A 22697-nucleotide genomic window follows, 5' to 3' on the forward strand; every position below is an offset into this window, starting at 1 on the left:
CACCAGATGGTATAGTTCTGTCAGGACTGGCTCTCCCAAGGCTGTCAGTAGTTGTAATGGAATGTTGTCTACTCCCGGGGCCCTGTTGTGACTTAGGTCTTTCAGTGCTCTGTCAAACTCTTCGCGCAGTATCATATCTCGCATTTCCTCTTCATCTACCTGCTCTTCCATTTCTATAACGTTGTCCTCAAGAACATCACTCCTGTATAGACCCTCTATATACTCCTTCCACCTTTCTGATTTCCCTTCTTTGCTTAGAACTGGGTTTCCATCTGAGCTCTTGATATTCATGCAAGTGGTTCTCTTTTCTCCAAAGGTCTCTAATTTTCCTGTAGGCAGTATCTATCTTACCCCTCATGAGATAAGCCTCTACATCCTTACATTTGTCCTCTAGCCATCCCTGCTTAACCATTTTGCACTTCCTGTTGATCTCATTTTTGAGACGTTTGTATTCCTTTTTGCCTGCTTTACTTGCTGCATTTTTGTATTTTCTCCTTTTGTCAATTAAATTCAGTATCTCTTCTGTTTCCCAAGGATTTCTACCAGCTGTCATCTATTTACCTACTTGATCCTCTGCTGCCTTCACTATTTCATTCCTCAAAGCTACGCATTCTTCTACTGTATTTCTTTCCCCCATTCCTGTCAATTGTTCCCTTATGCTCTCCCTGAAACTCTGTACAACCTCTGGTTTAGTCAGTTTATCCAGGTCCCATCTCCTTAAATTCCCACCTTTTTGCAGTTTCTTCAGTTTTAATCTACAGTTCATAACCAATAGATTGTGGTCAGAGTCCACATCTGCCCCTGGAAATGTCTTACAATTTAAAATCTGATTCCTAAATCTCTGTCTTACCATTATACAATCTCTCTGAAACCTTTTAGTATCTCCAGGGTTTCCATGTATACAACCTTCTTTCATGATTCTTGAACCAAGTGTTAGCTATGATTAAGTTATGCTTTGTGCAAAATTCTTGCAGGTGGCTTCCTCTTTCATTTCTCTCCCCCAATCCATATTTTCTTCTCTCCCTTTTCCTACTCTCGAATTCCAGTCACCCATGACTATTAAATTTTCATTTCCCTTCACTACCTGAATAATGTCTTTTATCTCATCATACATTTCATCAATTTCTTCATCATCTGCAGAGCTAGTTGGCATATAAACTTTTACTACTGTAGTAGGCGTGGGCTTCGTGTCTATCTTGGCCACAATAATGCGTTCACTATGCTGTTTGTAGTAGCTTACCTGCACTCCTATTTTTTTTATTCATTGTTAAATCTACTCCTGCATTACCCCTATTTGATTTTGTATTTATGACCCTGTATTCACCTGACCAAAAGTCTTGTTCCTCCTGCCACCGAACTTCACTAATTCCCACTATATCTAACTTTAACCTATCCATTTCCCTTTTTAAGTTTTCTAACCTACCTGCTCGATTAAGGGATCTGACATTCCACGCTCCGATCCGTAGAATGCCAGATTTCTTTCTCCTGATCATGATGTCCTGTTGAGTAGTCCCCGCCCGGAGATCCGAATGGGGGACTATTTTACCTCCGGAAAATTTTACCCAAGAAGATGCCATAATCATTTAATCTTACAGTAAAGCTGCATGCCCTCGGGAAAAATTACAGCTGTAGTTTCCCCTTGCTTTCAGCCGTTCGCAGTACCAAAACAGCAAGGCCATTTTGGTTAGTGTTACAAGGCCAGATCAGTCAGTCATCGAGACTGTTGCCCCTGCAGCTACTGAAAAGGCTGCTGCCCCTCTTCAGGAACCACACATTTGTCTGGCCTGTCAACAGATACCCCTCTGTTGTGGTTGCACCTCCAGTACGGCTATCTGTATCGTTGAGGCACTCAAGCCTCCCCACCAACAGCAAGGTCCATGGTTCATACATTTCTCATATTAGGTGCATTGTGCTGCCACCTACTGCCAGGTACTCCATATCAGCAACTTCAGTAGTCATTAGACATTGTGGGACAGCAGAATGGGGCCCCCGCGGAACTCACAGACTTCGAATGTGGTCAGGTGATTGGGTGTCACTTGTGTCATACGTCTGTAAGTGAGATTTCCACACTCCTAAACATCCCTAGGTCCACTGTTTCCAATGTGATAGTGAAGTGGAAATGTGAAGCAACACATACAGCACAAAAGTGTACAGGCCGACCTCATCTATTGGCTGACAGAGACCGCCGACAGTTGAAGAGTGTCATAATGTGTAAAAGCAGATATCTATCCAGACCATCACACAGGAATTCCAAACTGCATCAGGATCCACTGCAAGTACTGTGATAGTTAGGCAGGAGGTGAGAAAACTTAGATCTCATGGTCGAGCGGCTGCTCATAAGCCACACATCACACTGGTAAATGTCAAACAACACATTGCTTGGTGTAAGGAGCATAAACATTGATGATTGAACAGTGGAAAAACATTGTGTGGAGTGATGGATCATGGTACAGAATGTGGCAATCCGATGTGCCAACAGTAAAATTCTGAGGCGGTGGTGTTGTGATGTGGTCATATTTTTCATGGAGGGGGCTTGCACCCCTTGTTGTTTTGCGTGGTGCTATCACAGTGCAGTCCTACATTGAAGTTTTAAGCACCTTCTTGCATTACATTGTTGAAGAGCAATTTTGGGATGGCGATTGCATCTTTCAATTCGATCAAGCACCTGTTCGTAATGCACAGCCTGTGGTGGAGTGGTTGCACGACAATAACATCCGTGTAATGGACTGGCCTGCACGGAGTCCTGACCCGAATCCTGTAGAACACCTTTGGGATATTTTGGAATGCCGACTTTGTGCCAGGCCTCACCGACCGACATCGATTCTTCTCCTCAGTGCAGCACTCCTTCGAGCACCTGATTGAACGTATGCCTGTGAGAGTGGAATCTGTCATCAAGGTTAAGGGTGGGCCAACTCCATACTGAATTTCAGCATTACCGATGGAGGGCACCACAAACTTGTAAGTTATTTCCAGCCAGGTGTCCAGATACTTTTGATCACATAGTGTACCTTATCCTTCATAAATCTTCTCACAGTGAAGGCTATTGAATGTTTGTTGCATTGATAAATTACTCATTGTCTATATACAACATTAATATTAGCAGAGTGAACAGACCACATCCACGGTTAACCAGCTCTTAATTGATACTAAACATTTTCATTGCATTAATTATAGGTGCAGTTAGAAAACTATCAGTTTCAATTATTATTAAGTATTGTACGAACACATAACAAGGCAATTGGTTTTCATCGTATAAATTGTCATGGCAACCAGCATAGCAAAGTGTCAGTTCAACAGAGAAGTGTGATGCCACTTTGTCACCATAAACTTCACATGAATCAGAAAACAAACAAAATCGTGTGAATGTTTTGAAATAAAGCTAACACGGATACAATGAAATAAAGATTGATAAATATTTATTGGACATTTTCCAGGTGGGAAAGACACAAGTGCAACCATCAGTAATTGTTACACAACACACCTTGTTGTCTTATGGAATTGTCTTTGGGGTGGGCACTGCTTCTAAAGTAAATAAAGTGTTCATTCAGCAGAAGTGCACCATAAAAATAATATGTAAATTAGATAACTGTATGTCTTGCAGAAGCCTTCACAAGGATCTTTGAAATCTTATATTCATTTTCCAATATATTTACTCCTTAAAGGTTTTTGTTGATGAGAATAAAAAAAATCAGTTTCCAGTTGGACTGATTTATCCAATCACAGTTCGAGACACTCAGATAATTCCCATGTAGACTTTGGACTCTGCACTCTTTCCACCATTCAGAATTAGTTACGCATGTCAGTGACAAGGTATTCAACAAACTCTCCAACAACATGCAGCAAGAAATTGCGAATTGCTTCCAACCCAAAAGAGAATTAAAAATGTACCTCATTAACTTTCTGCAAATTATCTGGATATCTATCTTACGGGATTGAACATTTATGTTAGCTAGATGACAAGCACCTGTGTTCATTACAAAACTGTTTGATAAGTAATAATCTGTTGTATATATAAAGCAGAGTATATGTGTGTATGTCAAGGATCTATCGATTTCAACTAAATTTAGCACAGTAGCAACAGGCCTTATGAGTATAAGCACTGTGGGGTTTACAACCCAATAGCTCCAGCAGGAGCGGAGATATGTGCAAAAATGTCTTTTTTTCAGGTGCTGCCATGTAGGCTGCACTGCACATCAGGGATGTTGTGTGAAAACAATCAGCCTGCTTTGCAGGGCAGCCTGCTTTTCAGGGGCAAAAACAGTTTTCCAGGCCTCAGCATGTAGACTGCCCTGCGTGACAAGCATGTTATGTTGAAGTTGTTTCAGCCTGCTTTATTGACCTGCTTTGAATGGTGACCTGTATGCCAGGGGCAAATACAAATGGGGAATTACCGCCCTATCTCTCTCTCTTGCCGGTCTTCTCTAAAGTGTTTGAAAAGATTGCAGCAAAACAAATTAATAACTTTCTTACCGTAAATGATATAATTTTTAAAAACCAATACGGATTACAACAGCCGAAAAGCACTGTGAATGCTATAAATGAGTTTATCCAAAAAATATGCTCCACGTTAGATAAAGGTGGAAAGGTCACAGGTATATTCTGTGATCTGACTAAAGCTTTCAATTCAGTGAACCATGCATTACTCCTCCACAAATTACAGATGTCTGGAATCAGGGACACTGCTTTAAAATGGTTTAGCTCTTACCTGTCAGGTAGGACACAAAGAGTAATTTTAACTGCAAATGGAACCAATTATTCATCAGACTGGAAAACAGTTCGCCAAGGAGTCCCACAAGGTTCGATATTGGGTCCCAATCTGTTTTTTTTTTTTCTTACGTAAATGACCTACCACTTGCTATTGATGTTCATTCAGTATTATTTGCTGATGATACATCACTTCTAATCGAAAATGAGGTATCTGAAAATATTCCAGAAAAAGCCAAAAATACTTTAGAAAAACTTGAATCTTGGTTCTATCAAAATGGACTAAAACTAAATGTAACTAAAACCAAAATGATGAATTTAAATTGGAAGGTACACATATATTACTTAGCTAATAAACTGAACAACTTAGCATTTTCAATGTGTATTTTGTCAGGTGCCACAAACGTGGATACCAGAAAGATAGTTTATCATTGCTACTTTGAGTCAGTTATTCGTTATGGCATAATCTTCTGGGGAAATTCAGCAAATGTCACTAGGCTCCTAGTATTACAAAAGAAAGAAATTAGAAACATGTGTGTTGCAAAAAAATGGGAATCCTGTCGACCCCTCGCTTTACATATATGAGATGGTGGTGTTCCTATATAAAAATCAACGTACACTAGACACTTTCCGTTTTGACCACAACTACAGCACTCGCCACAGAGATAACTTCAAACTTTCAACACATCGTTTAAAACTTTATGCCCAAACGCCAGAGTATATGGAGTTAAAAATTTTCAATAAAATAAAAGGCAGTAATATATTTAAAAAGGAGATTGGTTCACTGAAAAGATTGCTCTTTACTCTTCTGGTGGAAAAGTGTTATTATTCTGTCAATGAATTCATCGAGGACAGCTTCACAGTCTGAACACAGGGATTGTATTACATGTGTTATTTTATGTACATGTGTAGCTGTAACTTAGGAATGTAAAATATAATGTAAACTTTTGTATTTATCTTAAAAAAAGGGAAAAAAGTTTCTTTTGTAAGCCTTGACAAGTCCCCTGTACATCAAATCAAATGATTTGAAAATTGTACATAATGAGATGAATAAACCACATATCACATATCTTGTCAAGCCCCAGATATGTAGCCTGGCCAGCATGATAGGCATGTTGTGGGAGTAATTTCGACCTGCTTTATTGAACTGTATTGCAGGGGCTACATGCTGATGAGTGTGGCCAGGGGCAGGTTGAGGTGGGTAGAGGAGGGGATGGACAGAGCAAGGGGAGAGGAGGGAATGCACAGATAGAGGAGGAGGAGGCGAGGGAGATGGATGAGGCAGGTGGAATGCGTAGAGGGGTAGTGAGACAGGTGGAAAAGGAAGAGAGGAAGATAGAGATGGAAAGAGAGAGGGCAGGAGGATATGGTCAGAGGGATGGGGAGGAAGCTATAGTCAGAGAGTGGGGTTGGAGGAAACTGACAAAGAGAGGGGGAGGAAGAGGTATAGATGGAGGTGGGAGGATGAGGCGGACAGACAAAGGGAGTGGGAAGAAGAGGTAGACACAGAGAGGGGGTGACAGAGGTGTATTCAATATATGTGTTGCACACATTTGTGGGAGAAGTTGCAGGTAAAAGGCTAGTGTACTATAAATAGTACTCAGAATTTAGAGGTACGAAAATATTTTCTTGGAAAAATACTGTTGTATTTAAGTAAATAATAATGTAGTAAAAGTGAATTAACAGCATCTATGTGAAACAATTAAGGAGGCAGCAGCTTTTTTCAAACTAACAACTTTCTTTCTAATTTACTGGATTAAATTTATATGCCACAACTATGAATAGCATTAAACAGGAGAGTGACACCTTAATACAGCTGTAATGATGATGTTTATGCAATGTCTTTGTCTCATTGCAGTGTATGCTTTGACTTGTTCCACATGCCTGAAGGTTCATCCTTCCTCATGGGATCAACAGAAAATGATGAATGAATGAATGAATGAATTGAATGAATGCAAAATGGAATTACTGCATGTAGAAGTATACGTTTTATGACTCAAACGATGGAAAATCTGGGATGGACTGTAACAATATTATGAGAAGGAAAGTTGCTAACTCAAACGATGGAAAATCTGGGATGGACTATAACAATATTATGAGAAGGAAAGTTGCTACTCATCATATAGCGGAGATGCTGAGTCGCAGATAGGCACCAACAAAACGATTTTTACACTTAAAGCTTTTGGTCAATGGCCTTTGTCAACAATAGACACACATACGCGCACACACACACTCATGCAAATGCAACTCATCACACACACACACACACACACACACACACACACACACACACACACAAAAAAAAAACTGCAGTCTCAGGCAACTGAAACCAGTGTGGTTTCAGTTTTTGTGTGTGTGTGTGTGTGTGTGTGTGTGTGTGTGTGTGTGTGTGCGCGCGTGCGTATGTGTGTCTGTTGTTGACAAAGGCCGTTGCCTGAAAGCTTTAAGTGTGAAAATCTTTTTATTGTACCTGTCTGCGACTCAGCATCTCCCCTATGTCGTGAGTAGCAACTTTCTTTCTCATAATATGTTTTTAAGACTCAGATTTTGAGTCAGTATATTTGTCGATACAAATTTTATGGGCAAGTAGTTTGATGTGCGGACAATATAAAATGTATGTGTGTGGTGAGAGAGGGGGGGGGGGGAGGGGGGGTAACATTAAAATATGGGAACATTTTTGTTGTAGTAACGTTGAATCCGATATGCTTTTACAGGCTTCTAAAGGTGAAGTTGGGCGTGCTATTGATGTTGCCTTGGAAACTGGCTACAGACACATTGATGCAGCTTATCTGTATGGAAATGAAGCAGAAATAGGGCAAGCTCTAAAAAAATGGTTTGACTCGGGGAAACTGAAACGTGAAGACCTTTTTATTGTAACTAAGGTGAGTAGTCAACATAGTAGCTTCATGTGCACAAACATCTTCAAACTCTTTATACTTTTTGCAATGTCCTTGGTGTCTGCTGGTGTTGACTGTAGCATTATGTCGTGCCACCATTTCATTTTCATTGTCACTGTTAGAAATTACTGATTTGTGATCATATAGTAATTCACCAGTAGCTGACATAACATTTCATTGGTCAGTCCATCAGTGTGCATTTTCTGGGATTTCGTTGCAGAGAAGAGCAGAATGCTTGACTTGTACTTGCTAGTGGATACACACTGAAGGTAAACACAATTATGTTGTTTAATGTGAAAGTTGATGCCTAGTAATGTCTTCTGATACACAGAACATACACTAGTAGAAATCTGTATAAAGGTATGGATATTTGTGCAAAAATTAACATTGTCAGTTGAAATAGGTGTGCCCAGTGTGCATACAATAGTATGAGTTCCAGTATACCAAAAAAATGCAGTCAAATGGTACCACATTTGATGTCAATATAATAGAGGGAAACATTCCACGTGGGAAAAATTACATATAAAAATAAAGATGAGGTGACTTACCGAACGAAAGCGCTGGCAGGTCGATAGACACACAAACAAACACAAACATACACACAAAATTCTAGCTTTCGCAACCAACGGTTGCCTCATCAGGAAAGAGGGAAGGAGAGGGAAAGATGAAAGGATGTGGGTTTTAAGGGAGACGGTAAGGAGTCATTCCAATCCCGGGAGCGGAAAGACTTACCTTAGGGGGAAAAAAGGACAGGTATACACCCGCACACACACACATATCCATCCACACATACAGACACAGGCAGACATATTTAAAGACAAAGAGTTTGGGCAGAGATGTCAGTCGAGGTGGAAGTGTAGAGGCAAAGAAGTTGTTGAAAGACAGGTGAGGTATGAGTGGCGGCAACTTGAAATTAGCAGAGATTGAGGCCTGGCGGATAACGAGAAGAGAGGATATACTGAAGGGCAAGTTCCCATCTCCGGAGTTCGGATAGGTTGGTGTTGGTGGGAAGTATCCAGATAACCCGGATGGTGTAACACTGTGCCAAGATGTGCTAGCTGTGCACCAAGGCATGTTTAGCCACAGGGTGATCCTCATTACCAACAAACACTGTCTGCCTGTGTCCATTCATGCGAATGGACAGTTTGTTGCTGGTCATTCCCACATAGAATGCATCACAGTGTAGGCAGGTCAGTTGGTAAATCACGTGGGTGCTTTCACACGTGGCTCTGCCTTTGATCGTGTACACCTTCCGGGTTACAGGACTGGAGTAGGTGGTGGTGGGAGGGTGCATGGGACAGGTTTTGCACCGGGGGCGGTTACAAGTATAGGAGCCAGAGGGTAGGGGGGTGGTGTGGGGATTTCATAGGGATGAACTAACAGGTTATGAAGGTTAGGTGGACGGCGGAAAGACACTCTTGGCGGAGTGGGGAGGATTTCATGAAGGATGGATCTCATTTCAGGGCAGGATCGTACAGTATATAACAAGATGTCAATGGACCACGTGGTAGAGGGTGGAACTTGGTATAGAGGCAGTAAGCTCTGTGTGGTGTTAGTGCATGCGTACAGGCCTTTACTCAGATAGGAAAAAGACACCAATAATGACAGTGTGTGTTGTGCACATAAACCATGATTGTGACAATGCCACACGGAAAACAGTTATTATATGACCAAAAGTCAAAAATTGGTGTGTACAAGGAAATGGTTCTCTGTAATCGACAAACCACCAAGCGGTTGTGCTGTTCAACTACAGTGATTGATAATTTCATTAGATTGGGCACTCGATATGGACAGAATGGAAAATATGAACACAGCAGAAAATTATTTCAGGGTTACTTTTGCAAAAAAAAAGTGGCCGCAAACCATTATTCTTCTCAACTTGTTGCTGATTTACAATTACCAGTATCTCCCAGATGTATATGACAAATTTTCTCAAATGATAAACATTTTGCATTCAAGAAGCAACTGCAGAAACTTACTCTAACCCCCAAAAGTAAACAGAGTAGACTGGAGTTTGCTGGAAGACACGTGTCATGGACTTCAGGATAGGATAAAGTGATCTTCATTGATGAGAAGAAGTGTAATTTAGATGGGCCGGATGGGTTTCAGTATTACTGGCATGATCTGAGAACAGAGCAACAAGTAAAAATGAGCAGAAGTTTTGATGGTGGAAGTGTTATGATTTGGGCAGCCATCTGTGCTAAAGGTAAGTCACGCATTGCTTGGGTGACTAGAATGAACTCTAACATAGAGATTGAGATGTTAGAGACAGAACTGATTTGATTGTATGAGGATCTAAGGGACAAAAGTCTAATGTTTCAACAAGATAATGCGTCTGTTATTTTATTCATGGCAGTAATTTTCAGCAATTGAACTATTTTTTCAGGATAAATTTCAGTCATCAGTTCCAAATAAGTTACTGACTACCTGCTAAACTAAGTAAGTTTCTGTAATGTACTTTTTATACTTTTCATAAATGTATAGCCAAGGTCCAAAGGTTTATAATATTCCTACATCTACATCAATACTCCACAAATTACATGTAAGTGCCTGGCAGAGGGTTAATCAAACCACCTTCACAATTCTCTGTTATTTCAATCTTGTACAGCGTGCAGATAAAAAGGAACACCTGTATCTTTCTGTATGAGCTTTAATTTTCCTTATTTCATCATAGTGATCATTTCTCCCTATGTAAGTCAGCATCAACAAAATACTTTCGCATTCAAAGGAGAAAGATGGTGATTGGAATTTCATGAGAAGATTCCTCCGCAGCGAAAAACGCCTTTGTTTTAATAATGTCCATCCCAAATCATGTACCATTTCAGTGACACTCTCTCCCCTATTTCAGAATAATACAAAATGTGCTGCCTTTCTTGGAGCTTTCTCGATGTACTTCATCAATCCCATCTGGTAAGGATCCCTCATTGCGCAGAAGTATTCTAAAAGAGGACGGACAATCGTAGTGTAGGCAGTCTCTTTAGTAGATCTGTTACATTTTCTGTGTCCTTCCAATGAAACACAGTCTTTGGTTAGCCTTCCTCACAACATTTTCTGTGTATTTCTTCCAATTTAAGTTGTTTTTAATTGTAATTCCTAGGTATTTAGTTGAATTTATGGCCTTTAGATTTGACTGATTTATCATGCAACCAAAGTTTAAAGTATTCCTTTTAGCTCTCATGTGGATGACCTCACACTTTTCACTATTTGGGGCCAATTGTCAATTTTCACACCATACAGATATCTTTTCTAAATCATTTTGCAATTTGTTTTGATCTTCTGATGACTTTACTAGTCGATAAATGACAGTGCAAACAACCTAAGACGGATGCTCAGAGTGTCTCCCAAATCACTTATATAGATAAGGAACAGCTTCAGTTTTTTCTGGAATTTTACACTTGCAAAACACAGCTGCAGTCTCCTATCCCACAGATGGTCACCTATGAGGGGCAGTCAAATGAAAACCAACCACCTGCCACAACAGCAGCATGAAAAGGTTCCATTTGAAAGTAATCCCCACATGTGTTAAGATATGTAATCGACTGGAAGACAAGACTTGTCTGACTGAAACCAACATCCACTCGTCTTTCTTCAGGTCAGTAAAGAGGCAATAGATCTGGGCTCTGTGGAGGATATTGCAGCGTTTCCCGACCAAATCGCTTAAGTGTAGCATTCGTCCAATTGGCAGTGTGGTGGCACGTGTTATTGCACAACAGGATGATTCAATCTGACCACTTTCCTGGGTGTTTTGACTTTGTGGCACATCACATTTTTTGCAAAATGTCTTTGTAGCACTGGGCAATGATTGTGCACTTGAGGAACTTGACAAGCACAGGACCCCTCCGGTCAAGGAAGAAGGTTCATGTGACCTTAGCAGACTTATGTGAACAGCTGTGGATTTCTTTGTTGGGGGAGATGTGAGATGTTTCCACTGTAGACTTTGCCATGTGCTCTCGGGCTGTCAGAATGCTATCATTCTTTTGAACTTGAATGGAACCGTTCTATGGTCCCTTTGTGACAGGTTTTTGGTTTTCATTTGACTGCGCCTTATAGCACCCATTGTGGTCACTTATAATTAGCTATTGTGCGTAGATTCCTCTCCACACTTTGAAATTTGTATTCCAGCTTGTAGTGGTGCATCTGTGTTTCTTCTGCTGTGACTATAGTTCCCCAGATATATAATTTGTTATGGCTATACCCATATACCTAATATTTTCATTCTGTTGTACTCGAACAGAGCTTTCAAGAGAGACTAAGTTTCCCTGCAGTTACACATCTTTCTGTCATCTCAAGCATTTTTTGTATAGGATAAGCATAAGAAAGAGTTTTATAGTCCTATATTTAACTCATTTCTGTGTCGAAACCCATTAAGGGTATTTGATGACCATAAGGGAGTAAAGGGAAGAATTCCAGGGATTGAGGTGAATAGGAAAGACTATACACACAAAAAGCTTTTTTTTTTTTTTTTATACAATCGGCAACAGCACTCCAAACGAGGCACTGAATCACTAAAAAATGTTTATTTTTTTTATAAATAGTAAATAGAGCATATAAAGTGTCAGTTTAGAACAGATGACAAATCGTGATCATTTGAAAACAAATTCTGCCAGTTGACTTAGAAGAGTAGACATGAGTAAATAGCTGGATAATTGGGAGTAGGCATTACTCTCTGAAGATTCTATATAAAGTTAATTATGTATATAGATAGATCATCTACAGGTTTTGATGAGTGAGTTTGCAAGTATCCAAATATGCAACATAAATGGCTGCATCTTTTGGCTTCATTTATTTAGAAACTTAAATTCTTTTACACTGCCACAGGACCATGGATTTTAGTATTTGAAATAAATTTCGATGTGATACCTCTACCAGTTTTTGAGAAAAGAGTTCCTAACCTACAGATGACAGATGGCATAAAATATTTTTTTGTGATTGGTTACAAATTAACAGCTGTTGAATTTTTTAGTTATTACTACTGAGAAACATTGCTTTTTGCCAACTTTCATAACTCTAGGGCAACAGGAAGTATCCTATATGTTTTGATGGGTGAGAGTTTGAGTATCAAAACATTTGACATAAATTGCCACATCTTTTGATTACATTGACTTAGAAGCTTAAATTTTTTATACTGCCAAGGGATTGTGGATCTTAATATTTGACAGGAATTTCAGTTTGATGCCTCTCCCTGTTCTTGAGGAAAAGATATATTGACAGGCAACAAAGTGATCCTATAAGGGTTCCATTTTCACTGATTGATGTTCAGAACCCTAAAAATGGAGACAAAATGTATGAGGTTTTTGTAGCCACATGTTGACATATTGCCTATTGGCTTTCATCTTGGAAGCTTCAGTTGAGATTTGTTTAGTGATTTTCCTGACCTTGCACCAGCAAGAGTGGTAGGCATTCATGAAGATTCACCCTCCATTGAAGGTGATGGACCAGAGTTGAGCCCACAGCTGGAGGTTATATTTGCTGTACACACAAATGTCCCCGGGAGGGGGGGGAGGGGGGAGCATTTTTCTATTAACTGCCACTGTAGCTGCTCCATTAGTATTTACGGCAGTCATCCACTTCTTTATTGTTAAAACTATTGTCATGTTCATAAATTTCAGCGGCTTCAGAAAAGAGGTGTGATTCATATAGTATTGCATGTGCAAGATGAATATGTGAACCACAGAACCTCAGATTCAAGATGCGACAACTGGAGTGAATTCTAAGGAACAATGAGTACCTCTGCACTGACACAAAAAGAGTCATGAAACCTAACACCCTGCGAAATGAAATGTTGGATAAGTCCTTCCTGCCATTCGTCCCCAGGGTGACAGACAAAATCAGCTGTATATGCCCAGACAATGTAAAGACTATATAGAACTAACCAAGATGACAAAAAAAAGTGTCTCAGATGAGCAAAGGACAAAAGGGTTCCAGGCAGATTAAAACTGTGTGCCGGACCGAGACTCGAACTTGGGACCTTTGCCTTTCACGGGCAAGTGCTCTACCAATTGAGCTACCCAAGCACGACTCACACCCCCTCGTCACAGCTTTACTTCTGCGTCAATCGTGCTTGGGTAGCTCAATTGGTAGAGCACTTGCCCGCAAAAGGCAAAGGTCCCAAGTTCGAGTCTTGGTCCGGCACACAGTTTTAATCTGCCAGGAAGTTTCATATCAGCGCACGCTCTGCTCCAGTGAAAATCTCATTCTGCAAACATCCCATAGGCTGTGGCTAAGCCATGTCTCTGCAATATGCTTTCTTTCAGGATTGCTTGTTCTGCAAGGTTCGCAGGAGAGCTTCTGTAAAGTTTGGAAGGTAGGAGACGAGGTACTGGCAAAAGTAAAGCTGTGAGGAAGGGGTGTGAGTTGTGCTTGGGTAGCTCAGTTGGTAGAGCACTTGCCCACGAAAGGCAGAGGTCCCGAGTTCGAGTCTCGGTCCGACACACAGTTTTAATCTGCCAGGAAGTTTCGTATCAGGGCACACTCCGCTGCAGAGTGAAAATCTCATTCTGAAGAGGGTTCCAGTTGTAATGTCAGGAGTATACTGATTGCGTTGTACATGGGAAAAAGTTTTATGTTGAAATAACTGGACAATCTATCAATACCAGCATCATCAAACATAAATTCTATTGCAGGGTGGACAGGAGGAGATATTGACAGGAGGAGATATTGGCTGTGGTACAACATGCATTTGTTGAGACGGAGCACCCTATAAAAACGAACAGTTGGGGAAGCCATTGAAATTCAGTCACATGACAGAAAGGGGAAATTGACCTGCATTCATGTGCTGCTGTGAATGACCATTGCAAGTAACATGGGGAGGACCAAAGCAATAATGACCAGGAAAAGGCTTTCAGATGTTTGCATGACAAGGGTGTACAATCTCTGGCTGTGGGTTCAAATATATTCTGCCACATGCAATTCAGATGAGTCCTTAAGAGTACTAGCTGCTCGTGCTGGCAAAACATAAAAATATCATTAAACAATTGTCAGCCGAAGACCCTGGGATAAAGGCCGACAGGGAATATGTCACAAAAAAGAAATGCAATGAGTAATTTCTTGGAATTCTTATGAAGCAATCTGCCAGTACTTAAGCCTGTCTATGTACTGGGTTGGTGCACTAATTCTTAGAGTTTTTCCATAAGTTTAATAATCACAACAGATACACATAACAGAGACTTTAGTAGTAAATAATATGTCCTTCTTCACTATTTACAACAGTCTGCCAATGCTGGGATAACTTTTTGATTCCACAACTGTAGAAATCACATGGTTTTGAGATGAAGAACTCATCAAGCCATGTTTTGGGCACATTTTCATCTGGAAAGGAAGTTCCTTGAAGGTTGCTCAATAGAGAGTGGAAAAGTTGAAAATCTGAGGCCACAAGACCGGGTGATTAAGATGGGTACGGAATGACTCCCAGTCTAGCAGAATGAGGGCAGGCATTTTCGTGGAGTAGCATCACCTCTTGCAGTCTTCCTGGTTGTTCTTCTTGGATTATGTCTGCAAGACACCTCAGTTGTTGACAATAATTGCCAGCCGCGAAGGGTACACCACAAGGAAGCAGTTCATAGTACACCACACCATCGTTGTTCCATCAGATGCACAACATTATCTTTTTTGAATGCATGCTAGTCTTGGTACAAGGAGTTGCTGCTCTGTTTGGGCTCAATGATTCGTTTCTTTTCCTTATGGTAGCATAAAGACACCATTTCTCATCACAGTAATGATACAGGGTTGGAATGATCGGGTTTGTTCAAGAGCCAATTGATGCACGTATGACCACTCACTGGTTTTTGTGATTTTGGCTTATAGCACACAATACCCATACAACTGATTATTGAACCTTCCCCTTTGCATGCAAATGTCACAAAATGGAGGAGTGATCACAGTTCATCACATGTGCCAGTTCTCAAATACAATGACGTGGATCATTGTAGGTTAATGTGTTTAAATGATGTTCATCAAACAACGAAGGTCTTCCTGAATGTGGAGAGTCACTAATGTCAAAACAATCATCATTAAGATGAGAAAAACATTTTCTTGCCATGCTCTTCCCAATGGCATTATCCTCATACATGGCATAAGATGTTTATGGCTGCCTCTGCTGCTATCACCCCTCTATTGAACTCAAACAGAATAATATGTCGGAAAAGTTCTGATTTCTCCACTCAGTTCTCCATTTTGTAGTGTCCACAACTCCACTCACTATCTCCAAATGACAAAATCACAATATGTAAACACCAATAGCAACAGTGAACTACAAATTAAAAAATGAAATCGATAAATAAACCCACAGCTACCAGAATAGCAACATGCAAACAAAAATGCTATGAACTTATCCACCAACTGAATAATTGCACATATTTTGTTCCTTATCAAAGATGTTAATGATGATGAGGGATTAACTGTATGATCCTTGTTGTCTTTCAGCTTCCAGCTATTGCAAACCGTGCAGAGTCTGTTGAAAAGTACCTAAAAAAATCTCTGGAAGCTCTGCAGTTGAATTACGTCGACTTGTACCTGATACACCAACCTGTGGGCTTCCAGGATGTGGGTGGTGATACTTTCCCAAGAGACAAGGATGGAAAAGTTCTCTTGGACATGAATACTGACATCATCAGCCTGTGGAAGGTAAGTTTCATTGCTGTTGTTGTTACACAATTATTGTGAATTCCATTGCATTGAGAGTCTTGAAGACATGCATTTTCTGACAAATTATTACTCCATCATATAATATAGAAAATTATAACAATGAAAACAACCAATTACTGATAAAATTATTTAATTGGATGGATAAAAAATCGACTCGCCAAGTGGTGGCAGAACACACATAAAAGATTGTTGTGATTGGCAAGCTTTTCGAGCCAGTGGCTCCTTCTTCAGGCAGAAGGGTTGAAGGGGAAGGAAGAAGTATGAAGGAAAAGGACTGGAGAGGTCTAGGAAAAGGGGTAGATACTGGTAACTCACAGTATCCCGTTGCAGAGCATGCTCTGCAACATAACATTTGTGACTTCAGCACCTGTTTCACCACATGCGCCATCTGGATTCTTCCCCCAGACACCAGTTTCTCAGAACTCAGCAGGTGGGAACTAGCACTACAACATGTACTTTGTTCTTGCCACCCACCTGGCCTTAATTTATGTTAATTTCTTCTGTCTCAGCTTTCTTCACTGTAACTAATCTCTGCTTCACTCCATTTGAGTTTTCTTCATCTTTTATTGTCTTTCCCGTCTATTTTTCACCACCCCCTTCCCACCTGTTACATACAATTATTCCAAAATCTACCCCTTTTTCTAGACCTTGCCAGTTCTTTCCCTTCACCCTTCTTCCTTCCCCTTCAAACCTTCTGCCTGAAGAAGGGCTCACTGGCTCCAAAATCTTGCCAATCACAACAGTCTTTTATGTGTGTGTTATGCCGCCGCTTGGTGAGTAGATTTTTTATCGATCCAATTAAATAATATATAAAATTGATTTCAATATAATAGAGGGAAACATTCCACGTGGGAAAAAATATATATAAAAACAAAGATGAGGTGACTTACCGAACGAAAGCGCTGGCAGGTCGATAGACACACAAACAAATACAAACATACACACAAAATTCAAGCTTTCGCAACAAACTGTTGCCTCATCAGGAAAGAGGGAAGGAGAGGGAAAGACGAAAGGATGTGGGTTTTAAGGGAGAGGGTAAGGAGTCATTCCAATCCCGGGAGCGGAAAGACTTACCTTAGGGGGAAAAAAGGACAGGTATACACTCGCACACACACACACACACACACACATATCCATCCACACATACAGACACAAGCAGACATGTCTTCCCGTTATCCACCAGGCCTCAATCTCCGCTAATTTCAAGTTGCCGCCACTCATACCTCACCTGTCATTCAACATCATCTTTGCCTCTGCACTTCTGCCTCGACTGACATCTCTGCCCAAACTCTTTGCCTTTGAATATGTCTGCTTGTGTCTGTATATGTGTGGATGGATATATGTGTGTGTGCGAGTGTATAACCGTCCTTTTTTCCCCCTAAGGTAAGTCTTTCCGCTCCCGGGATTGGAATGACTCCTTACCCTCTCCCTTAAAACTGACATCCTTTCGTCTTTCCCTCTCCTTCCCTCTTTCCTGATGAGGCAACAGTTTGTTGCGAAAGCTTGAATTTTGTGTGTATGTTTGTGTTTGTTTGTGTGTCTATCGACCTGCCAGCGCTTTCGTTCGGTAAGTCACCTCATCTTTGTTTTTAAATATATAAAATTGGTTACTTTAACAAACAAATTTTATTCAAGAAGGTGATTTTTTTAGCAAGTGTGCTAATAATATCATTGTACATTATCAATGGAAGTAGCAATGTTAGAAACAATGACTCCAGAACTTATGTCATTTCCATCATAAATAAACTGGTTGTGGCTCCATGAAGCAGAAGTAATGTGGCAGAGCCTGGTTACAATTTTCTGTTTCTTGTATCAGACATAAAAGTACCTGACCTGCACAAAAATCCAAAAGGTTTTAAATAACAGACAGCTTGGCTGTTAACAAAGTCAGCACTGAGACAAACACTGAGCTCGACCAGAGACATACTGAGTCAAACTGAGTCACACGGCTGTAGCTGTGATAATTTATACAACTTTTTGGCTGTATACACATTTTCATTCTCTGTTGTTGCGACTGTAACTACAATCAAGTGATGGAAAACCTAGGACGGATTAACCCTTCGACTACTGTGGATGAGTTAACACCTCACTTTCCACCGCACCCAGATGATGAGGATGTGTTTAAATTTGGCCCCTGGGTTTTCCTTAAGTGCTGTTGAGGTGTTAACAAGTCTCGTTCCACTGACTTCTGACTGCCACACATAAGTTATTTCCATACCTTGGTGAAAAAAAAAAACATTTTAAAGTATATGTCACACAACATATGTCCCTCTCTATGGGCTATCATTCGTGAAGAAACTCATTTCAAAATCTTGAACTGCTTATAAAATATGACAATTGTTATGACCACACAATTGGGCATTTCACATGTGACCATCCACTGGATATAAAATCCAGTAACTCGAGAATGAAATGAGATTTGTTGCTCTCAATTTTAAACAAAATTTCGATATTTTATCTGCATTTCACACACAGCAATGTATGAGCAACTGTAAGCAAAGTTTACACAGGTCATTTTTACCTTCGCAAGCTCTTTAACATTTTGTGCAGTGTTTTACTTAGTTTGAGGCAGTGCAGTAATTACGACAAATAAGAAAGTAAATTCAGCCCTCGATCGAGAGAAGATATCAGACTGTAAGATTTGCAAAAATATAATTTTTTCACCTAAGATTTTTCTTAAAATTGAACAATAAGTATTTCATCACAGCTGGAATGCCATCTCCGAGCACAGGTCACAGCATTTGGCGAGGAGTGCAGTGACGACAGTCTCGCTCGGCACGGTATGCACAGAGCACATCTGGAGCAGCAAAAGAGTTAACAGGATGCCTCAGTTAAAGCTCAGAATTTGCCTCGCTGCTCATTTTTAACACGATTGAGCTTTCTGTTACTGTACTCCCTCCTATTACCACTGACCAGTCCTTTCACAGGCATCTCCTACTCCATCAAAGGCAGAGCCACCCCTGAAAGCTGCAATGTGGCCTACCAACTTTGCTCCAATCACTGTGCTGCATTCTGAGCTGTCAGTCCACACAGGTGATCACTGCCAAAATGTGCCGAGCGGTGGCCAGACCACCCAGTTGCCGAGTGTGCCCCACGACACGTTGTGTTCGATTGTGGTAACTGCTTCACAGCGTGTGCCATGTGGGTTCTTGTCACTGACACCAGCTTTGCTGAAATGCACAGGGGGAAGCTGTCCCTGCGATATATCTTTTGTCCCTGCAACCACCCTGTCGCAAACCTCTGTCAGTCCCTGTCCTCCATCTCGCTCCATCCTCTCCCCTGCTCAGTGCACTTCTGTAGTCCTTTCTCTGCTTCTGTCCCCTTCCCCCCCCCGTCCCCCCCAAAAGCACAGCCTCCCGGTGCTGCACCTCGCAGCCCACCACCCTGTCCTGCACACTCCCTCAGGCAGTACTACAGCATCTTCCTCCACCTATGCCCTGCTACCCTTCCCCCTCACCTCTTCCATACACCTACTGCCTACCCCAGTGGAGATTGCTGCTTAACCCAAGCCGGGCCTCAGTGTCTTGAGACAACAGTGGCCATATGTGTTAAGTAATGTGTGTGTGTGTGTGTGTGTGTGTGTGTGTGTGTGCGCGCGTGCGGATGCATGCATCTGTGTGTGCACACGCGCGGAGGCATGCATCTGTGTGCACGCACACGTGCATGCATCTGTGCGCATGCACCCATGTGCATGTACATGCATGCATCTGTGCGCATGCACCCATGTGCATGTGCACATGTGTGCATGGACATGAGCATGAGCATGAGCATGGGCACTGGCACGTGCATGTGCTCATAAGCATGTGTGGTTTTGTGTTCATGCACTTGTATCCATTCATCTGACGAAAGACTTATTCCGATAGCCTGCTTTTAAGTGTGCCTGTTCACTACTTAGTGATAGATTGTTACTTACCATGAAGATGACACATTAAGCTACAGACAGGCACCATGAAAAGACACTTGCACATGATTTTTCAGCCAAAGCCTTCGTCAGAAAAAGAACAAACATGCACGTGCACCCACCTCTCCTCCCCCCCCCCCCCCCCCCCCACACACACATACACACACATTAGCCAAGCAAGTGCTACCTCAGCTACCTGGATTCTCCCCTCCACCACCAGTTTTTCTGAACTGCACAGATGGAAGTTACCTTAGAACACATATTCCACTACTGAAATTGTCCTGGCCTCAACCTGTGGCAACCTACTGTCCCCACATCATCAGTCCTACAGTTTCCACCCCCTCTGTCCTGTCACTTCCTCCCTATTCTCACCTCTCAGGCTCTTTGTGTGCTGCTTCCCCCTTCACTGCTCCTTTCCTTTTCGCTCCCCATTTCCACTTCCTCACCTCCTTACCCCATAGCCTCCTGATTCTCTGCCAGACAGTACCTCTATCTCCCTCCACCTGTGCTCTGCCATCCCGTTGCCCTGCCCCCCCCCCCCCCCCCCCCTGCCCACGCCCCCCTTCACATTGCTGCTTCTATTCTACACTATGTGATCAAAAGTATCCTGACACCCCCAAAATCATACATTTTTCATATTAGGTGCATTGTGCTGCCACCTACTGCCAGGTACTCCATATCACTGTCCTCAATAGTCATTAGACACCGTGAGAGAGCAGAATGGGGTGCTCTGCAGAACTCGTGGACTTCAAACGTGGTCATGTGATTGGGTATCACTTGTGTCGTACAACTGTATGTGAGATTTCTACACCCCTAGACCTCCCTGCGTCCACTGTTTCCGATGTGATAGTGAAGTGGAAATGTGAAGGGACATGTACACCACAAAAGTGTACAGGCTGACCTTGTCTGTCGACTGACAGAGACCGCCGACAGTTGAAGAGAATCATAATGTGTAATAGGCAGACATCTACCCAGACCATCGCACAGGAATTCAAAACTGCATCAGGATCCACTGCAAGTACTATTAAAGTTAGGCAAAAGGTGAGAAAACTTTGATTCGATGGTAGAGCGGCTGCTCATAAGCCACACATCACGCCGGTAAATGCCAAACGATCCCTCACTTGGTGTAAGGAGCGTAAACATTGCACGATTGAACAGTGGAAAAATGTTGTGTGGAGTGACAAATCATGGTACACAATGTGGCAGTCCAATAGCAGGGTGTGGGTACGGTGAATGCCTGGCAAACGTCGTCTGCCAGTGTGTGTAGTGTCAACAGTAAAATTGAGAGGTGGTGGTGTTATGGTGTGGTTGTGGTTTTCATGGAGGGGGCTTGCACCCCTTGTTGTTTTGCGTGGCACTGTCACAGCACAGGCCTACATCAATGTTTTAAGCACCTTCTTGCTTCCCACTGTTGAAGAGCAATGCGGGGATGGCGATTGCATCTTTCAACACCGTTGAGCACCTGTTCATAATGCACGGTCTGTGGCGGAGTGGTTACATGACAATAACATCCCTGTAATGGACTGGCATGCACAGAGTCCTGAGCTGAATCGTATAGAACACCTTTGTGATGTTTTGGAATGCTGACTTCGTGCCAGGCCTCACTGACCAACATCGATACCTCCCCTCAGTGCAGCACTCCGAGAAGAAGGGGCTGTCATTCCCCAAGAAACCTTCCAGCACTTGATTGAATGTATACCCACAAGAATGGAAGCTGTCATCAAGGTTAAAGGTGGGCCAAGACCATATTGAATTCCAGCATTACCGATGGAGGACACCATGAACTTGTAAGTCATTTTGGGCCAGGTATCCGGATACTTTTGATCACATAATGTATGTAACGGTTGCATTCCGGTTTGAGCTCCCAATAATGATGATCGTGTGTGTGTTTGAGGTGTACTAGCTTGTGTGAATAATTGTGTGGGTATTTCCTTTTCAGACGAAAGCTTTGGCCGAAAGTTAATGTGTAAGTGTGTTTTCATAGTGCCTGTCTACAACTTAACATGTCATCTTAATGGTAACCAGCAGTCTCTTCTCATTACATTGTTGTTGTTACAATCTGGAGCAATATACAGGGTTAATATTAATAAAACTGACAAACTGCAGGACAGATTCCTCACTGGAAGTGGAGGAAGAAAGTCTTATGAACACGTGTCCGGAAATGTGTCATTGCCACAGTAGATGGCGCTGATGAATGACGATTTCTCTGAACACATGCTGTGTATTTCGTGTATGTTGCGGGCTGTGTGATTGATCCAGCATGCTGTAAGCAGCAGAATGGTCTGGTATTCATGTCAGAATTAAGCTGAGATGGTGTTTGTGTACATCTGAGCAGATGAAAACTGCCGAGAGGCAGCACGGCCGTACCGAAACGAGTATCCTCACAGACACGCACCGCATCAGAGAACATTTCGAGCCCTTTTTCGGCTTTTCCATGATTGTGGGTCCTTTCAGACAGACAAACGTGCAGAGGGACAGTGGACTGTGAATTCACCAGAATTGGAGGACTGGTTTTATTGAGGTGAACTCTAGTACAACCTCCAGACAAGTGG

The 22697-nt window shown here is 41.8% G+C and overlaps 1 protein-coding gene across 5 annotated transcripts in view; it reads left to right on the top strand.

The window, feature by feature from the left end:
- LOC124552509 (1,5-anhydro-D-fructose reductase-like) overlaps positions 1-22697 on the top strand; it is a 98043-nt gene that overhangs the window by 26041 nt on the left and 49305 nt on the right. For all 5 annotated transcript variants that reach the window (XM_047126795.1, XM_047126799.1, XM_047126797.1 and 2 more), the window contains exons 3-4: positions 7419-7586; positions 16023-16223. In XM_047126795.1, the coding sequence (XP_046982751.1) occupies positions 7419-7586; positions 16023-16223 (369 nt within the window). The remainder of the gene's footprint in view (positions 1-7418; positions 7587-16022; positions 16224-22697) is intronic.

This window comes from Schistocerca americana, chromosome 10, assembly GCF_021461395.2.
Source record: "Schistocerca americana isolate TAMUIC-IGC-003095 chromosome 10, iqSchAmer2.1, whole genome shotgun sequence".
In the NCBI taxonomy this organism is placed as follows: domain Eukaryota; kingdom Metazoa; phylum Arthropoda; class Insecta; order Orthoptera; family Acrididae; genus Schistocerca; species Schistocerca americana.